The sequence below is a fragment of the Seriola lalandi genome, unplaced genomic scaffold (genome assembly GCF_002814215.2).
Source record: "Seriola lalandi dorsalis isolate HSWRI2012SDOR001 ecotype SW California unplaced genomic scaffold, Sedor1 jcf7180002054899, whole genome shotgun sequence".
NCBI classification, from domain to species: domain Eukaryota; kingdom Metazoa; phylum Chordata; class Actinopteri; order Carangiformes; family Carangidae; genus Seriola; species Seriola lalandi.
This window is the reverse complement of record NW_019525451.1, coordinates 860,038-866,073: the sequence shown is the minus strand read 5'-3', so window position 1 is coordinate 866,073 and position 6,036 is coordinate 860,038. Positions and strand designations below refer to the sequence as shown.

The 6,036-nt window shown below is 44.1% G+C and overlaps 1 protein-coding gene across 1 annotated transcript in view; it reads left to right on the top strand.

The window, feature by feature from the left end:
• Positions 1 to 936: 936 nt before the first annotated feature.
• The window catches only part of LOC111672384 (fidgetin-like), a 31,545-nt gene continuing 26,445 nt past the window's right edge, over positions 937 to 6,036 (top strand). The window contains exons 1-2 of the mRNA XM_023429790.2: positions 937 to 1,133; positions 2,086 to 2,116. Of these exons, the coding sequence (XP_023285558.1) occupies positions 2,092 to 2,116 (25 nt within the window). The 5' untranslated portion in view covers positions 937 to 1,133; positions 2,086 to 2,091. The remainder of the gene's footprint in view (positions 1,134 to 2,085; positions 2,117 to 6,036) is intronic.

Below are 6,036 nucleotides of genomic sequence, written 5' to 3'. Positions count from 1 at the left end.
GGCCAGGGTGAGTTCAAGAACTTTCATTTAGACGTGTGTTTATCCTCCTCCTGCGATCTACGGAAGAGGATTAGGGCCATATGTGAAAGTTGTTTTTTATTCTGAGTTCAAAGTCAAAACTCTCTTTAATCCAAGAATTCTGACTTTAATCCAAGAATTCTGACTGTAATCCAAGAATTCTGACTTTAATCCAAGAATTCTGACTTTAATCCAAGAATTCAGGCTTTAATCCAAGAATTCTGACTTTAATCCAAGAATTCTCTCTTTAATCCAAGAATTCTGACTTTAATCCAAGAATTCTCTCTTTAATCCAAGAATTCTCTCTTTAATCCAAGAATTCTCTCTTTAATCCAAGAATTCTGACTTTAATCCAAGAATTCTGACGTTAATCCAAGAATTCTCTCTTTAATCCAAGAATTCTCTCTTTAATCCAAGAATTCTGACTTTAATCCAAGAATTCTGACGTTAATCCAAGAAATCTGACGTTAATCTGTGGCCCTAATCCTCTTCAGTGATCTGATTGGCTAAACCAAGTTCCTGCATTTTATCATGTTATAACAACAGTAACTTCCTTTAACTGATTAATAAATGATCATACACATGTCATCTATATAAATACAGGCTTGAACCAGTGAATTCCTTGTTGCTTGTCAGTTGATGTGCATTAGAATAATAAAAAAAGACTGTCTCACCTTTATTTTGTTAATTCAGATAAACAGGTGACTTGTTAATGAGCACATATCTGTTCATGTAGCTTCTTCTCTCCTCGCCATGTGAACTCCCTTTGACCACTTCACCACAAACCAGACGCCCATAATAACCTTATGGGAATAATTGGAATTGAGGATTTTTTTTTTCTCTCTCTCTTCTTCTCCTCTTCTCCTTTCCCCCTCTTTGGGCGCATGCGCAGTGGGGAGCGTACTGGTCAGTCTGAGAAGCAGCTGTTCAGGGCTGGTGAAATTCCAACATGGCAGTGGCTGTGGTCAGTGTTTCCTGCGTTAACTTGGGATGGTTTCAGCTCGCACGCAACCCGGCTTAACCTCGGCAGCCCGTTCATCTGCAGAACCTCCTCCCCGGGATCGATGCGACCCTGAAGCCCCACCTGAGAGGTCGACCTGTCGCTAAAAAAACAGGTAAGGAAAGGAAAGGAAAGGAAGGAAGGGAAGGATAGTCCGGGGGATCCGCTGCGTCTGCAGTTAGGCAGAGTGGTCAGGAGCAGACAGCCTCTCCAGGCAGCGCGTCTGTGGAGGAGACGGTCTCCTCCTCTCACATTACCGCATGTGCACTTTGTGATTTGACAAGTTTCATGCATTGCAAACGACACCTGCGCGTGAGTAGCTGTGTGCGTTTTTTTTTTAATTATTATTATTTATTTAAATGTGATTTTCAAGGAGCGCACCTGCGCCACGGTTTAAATCGCAGAGGAACGGACACGTAGGCTGCACTACAGGTTCCCTGCTTCCCTGTGTCGGCTGTGCGGCACTCACTCTCTCGCAATCGGATCACAAACACACAACTTGCACGCACACGGAGGCTCGTCCAGCCTTTTTCTCCGGCGGCTGCAGCGGTACGGTTACAACAAGTTGCCGCGTGCAGGCGTGCACAGCGGATCCGGTGTCACCGCAGCGGCTATTTGTCACAAAGCTGGGACATTTTAGGGCGTTATCAACATTTAACTTCACTCCGCATCAATCATTGAGCCGCACTAGTTGATTTGATAACCCCCCCACCACCACCACCACCACCACCCCCCCCTCTCTCTCTCTCTCCTCCTCCTCCCTCCTCCCTCTCCTCTCTGCCTGTCATCCCGGGCTCCACTTTCTAATGAGATGCATGTAGGTTAGATGCCTTCTCCTATTGAGTTGCTCGCTCCAAGACTTGGAGGGCCCACCTTTCACACGACTTGAAATCCGAGCAGAGCTGGACCCCAACGGAAGAAAGAAAAGAAAAGAAAAGAAAGAAAAAAAAAAAAAGTGTTGTAATTCTTTTTATTCAGAGGGAACCTCTTCCGCTGTTTTTTCCTCCAGAAATTAATTCCAATGCTCTCATCTCCTCTTCCTCTCCCTCTTCCTCTCCCTCTTCCAGCACGACATGATCAGCAGCAGCAGCGTCTATGGTAGGTTGATCTTCATCTGCTTCTGCACTTTATTCTATTTATTTTTATTATTACTTACATAATACAAGGTGTAAAATGCTCTGACGATCATGTGTATAATAACACACACATCAGAGTGTGTGTGTATATGTGTGTGTGTGTGTCAGCTTGAATTTAACTTGTTATTTAGTTTTTGTTTTATGATATCATAGCTGGTTTATTTTCATCTTTACATTTTGCTTATATCACACAAATGCAGCCATGACACACTCTCTCACACACACACACACACACACTCACACACACTCACACATAACATCAACACCTTCTAATTAATACATTTAATTTACACACTGCAGCTTTAATTTGTTTGTTTTTTTTGTAGATATTAAACTAAAAAACTGTTCAGAAATATTTTTCTTCAACTTTTAAAATCAAACCTGCAGGTTAATGATTGTTATTTTTTTTTGCTTATTCACACTTTTTGGCTCACACACACATACACACACACACACACACACACATAAGTTTTCTATTGATTGAAAGATGGGAAATAGTCAGATTGAAGGCTCTTGGTTGTAAATACGTGACAGTGAACGAGGCCTCAATCACTGCAAAGTCAAAATGTGTTTTTATTTTCCTTCGTTGCACTTTATTAACAGATAATATTTGTATTTAAGATGAATTAAGTGATAATTATTAATGTTATTATGTGATAATAATAACAGGAATAAGCAGATTTCAGGTATTTCAAAATAAAAGGATCACGAGTGTCACGTTCGTGTGGAACAATGGCAGATTGTTGGAATAGGAAACAGACGTCCCACCATGCTGCAAGTGCAGTTTTCTAATGAATAATCATGTTGGAAAACCACACACACACACACACACACACACACACACACACACACTGAAGTTCCACGATTGCACAGTCTTGGATTTTGTAGCTGTTATTAGTGAGGACTCGACCCTTTACACACACACACACACACACTTACACACACACTTGCTTCAGGTCATGTGCTGGTTCTTCCTTTCTCCTGCTGATGCACTTGTGTGTGTGTGTGTGTGTGTGTGTGTTTCCTACCTTGTAAATCCCTGCATATTTGTGTTTGTAGGTGTGTGTGTGTGTGTGTGTGTGTGTCTCCATAATCTCAGACTTCAACAATATATATATTTTTAACTGTAGCTGTGGAACTGTGTGCAGAAATGCAGGTGTGTTTTTATTTAAATAACACACCACTTACATCTAAAATTTTTATAAAAATTTCTTAATAATTAACTGAGAAAATGCTGTTTTTATTGGAGATATTGAAGGAAAAATCATCATCCAATCATGGAGAAGTTGCTGCTTTTGTTTTGCCAAAAAAGGAGAATTAAGTTTATAGATGAACAGACGTGGAGCGATGGGGTGTGTGAGTGTTGAAATTCAAGTTTATATGTGTGTGTGAGACGAGGAAGTGAGACGGGCGCAGCCATGCATGCGTCGGTTCTGTGTGTGTGTGTGTGTGTGTGTGTGTGTGTGTGTGTGTGATGTAAATAATGTCGATACTCAGCGGTTTGTTTATTCCTCTAAGTCTATTTGTTTGCTACAGTCCTCGGCTTAAGATCCGTCCCTCTGCAGCCGCTGTCTGTGCGTGTTGCAGTGACAGTAGCAATAATCCCCCTCATTATACACATAACGTATCGCCTCACATCTCTGGCAGCCCCCCCCCCCTGGTTCAGCTAATAGGGACACAGAGAGGAGAGATAATAGGAATAGAAGAGAAACTGCTTTACAAACAGGCACCTCTTTACTCGTCCTTTATTTATCTAAATATGGACCTCTCCCTCAAATGGAGAGAGAGGCGCTGTGCTACAGGGGTGGCTGAGCTTCTCCCAGTGGGACCGTATAAATAAATTATCCTGACACTTTCTATCAGTCTGTAATGTTTACCATTAAAAGCTGTTTTACCGTCCCGGAGCCACCGGCGTGCGATCCGGCCCGCCCCGTGGGACTTCTGCCAGATGTAACGGCGAAATATTGTGCTTTTTACACACACACACACACACACTAACACACACACACAGAGAGAGAGAGAGAGAGAGAGACATTTGTTAGTCTGTGCCGCGTCCGTATCAGTGGATTTCTCCTGTCTGCACGTCCTGACAAAGGGCCCTCTTCAAACGAGATCCAGGCAGGGTTGTCATCTTTTAGCAAATATGTTAAGTGTTATCTTTTGTGCTCTCGGCTCGCCGAGCGGAGCCGGACCCCATGGGAGCCCGGCGCATGCAAATAGAACAAATCCCTCTCGGACCTGTCTGTCTGTTTCACTCTCTCCATTTCTCTCAGTCCTCTCATCCCCCCCCCCTTCTTTCCTCCACGTTTTGCTCGACAGTGCGTCAGCCTGTCTTGTCTCCTTGCTCTCTCATCTATTTCACTCTTTGTCCACTTATTTCCTCTCTCTCTCTCTCTCTCCCCCTCTCTCTCTCTCTCTCTGTCCCAGAAGACAGAGCTGGGGCTGTGTGTCAGCTAACTGTAGTGTAGTCTTTGTGTGTTTCCCTGTATGCTCGCTGACAGCCCCTCCTCGCTGATCTAAGTTCCTCTCCCGGAGACGGCGGGCAGCTGTCGGTAGCGCCGCTGCCCGTAGACGCGTCTCTCCGTAGATGAGCGGACGCCAATTCCTTAAATCCTTGACACCATGATCCACTCAGTCCCCCCCCCTCCTCCTCCCTCCTCCCCTCTTTCACTGGTACTCACTCCATTTTTTTCCTTTTAAATATGTGTTTTGGGGTGTTTTTTTTGGAGGGCAGTGTTGTGTGATTGATGCATATATTCACTCTGCCCTCACTTCCCTCTCCCACTGCTGACTGATTATTATCTAGTCAGAGTGTGATGGGTGTACGTAAGGTGAGGGGTATCTGCACACGACTGACTCAGGGGTGGGGTAACACTCTGCTGTAACCTGTGATCACCTGCTTATTACCGCCATAATGCCTTTATGTGTCACCGTGATACGTGACACGTTTTAGCGGATGTGTCGGGATATTGATCAGAAAGTGAGAAAAAAGTGTCGTTTTTTTAAACAGGAGATGGAGGTTTTTTGGTGTCAACAGCGGATCTGGGGTCAGCTCAGGTCTGCATCATTTCAGCCACAAAGCTGATCTGAGATCAGTGCCACTAAAATTTCCCGCCTCCTCCACCTCTGGTTTCCCTCAGTTTAATTCACTCCCGTGTTAATTCCAGCATTAAAAGCATTATCTCACTTTCTTTGAACTCTGAATCCCCCTCAATGTTTGAAGTTTCTTCATTTTATGTAATGTGTCATTTTCAGAGGTTTTTAATCAAATCAAAGCTGTGGATTTTTCTCTTTTTTTCCCCCTCCCCTCCCTCCCACCTTCTTTGCGAGCCGCTGCCCCCTTTTTCTGAATTTTAAGCAGACCCCCGCTCATCTGCCTTTACTCCTCGCCGGCAATCTCCACCACCCATGGCCCGGATTCTCGGGCAGATATTAAAACATTCAGTGTGGAAGCGTTAAATATGCTAAGGACTTATTAAAAAAGAAAAAAAATCCAACTTCCACTTTGGAATATTCCGCACCATTAGACCTCAATAGACATGGCGGCATTACAGCTTATCCTTTACATTGTGCCTTCAAATGAGAAGGCGCCGTTTCTAATTAGGTTATTGCCATGGAAGTCTTAAGTTAAATTGTGCATTGATGTGCGGAGGAGCTCGCCGCTCATTTGGCCCGATGACGGAGGACGCAGACGAGAGCCTTTTTTTTTTTTTTTTTTTCTACAGGGGCCAAAGAAAATGACAGCTATGAGAGAGGAAGGATCTGACTGTAATCTCTTGCCACCGCTGCTCTTCTCTCGCCGGCTCTGGCTGGATGATCTGATTTTGTTAACAGCGAGCCTTGGCTAGATAGTGGCCGTCTGCTGCCGCTGCCCTCCACCCC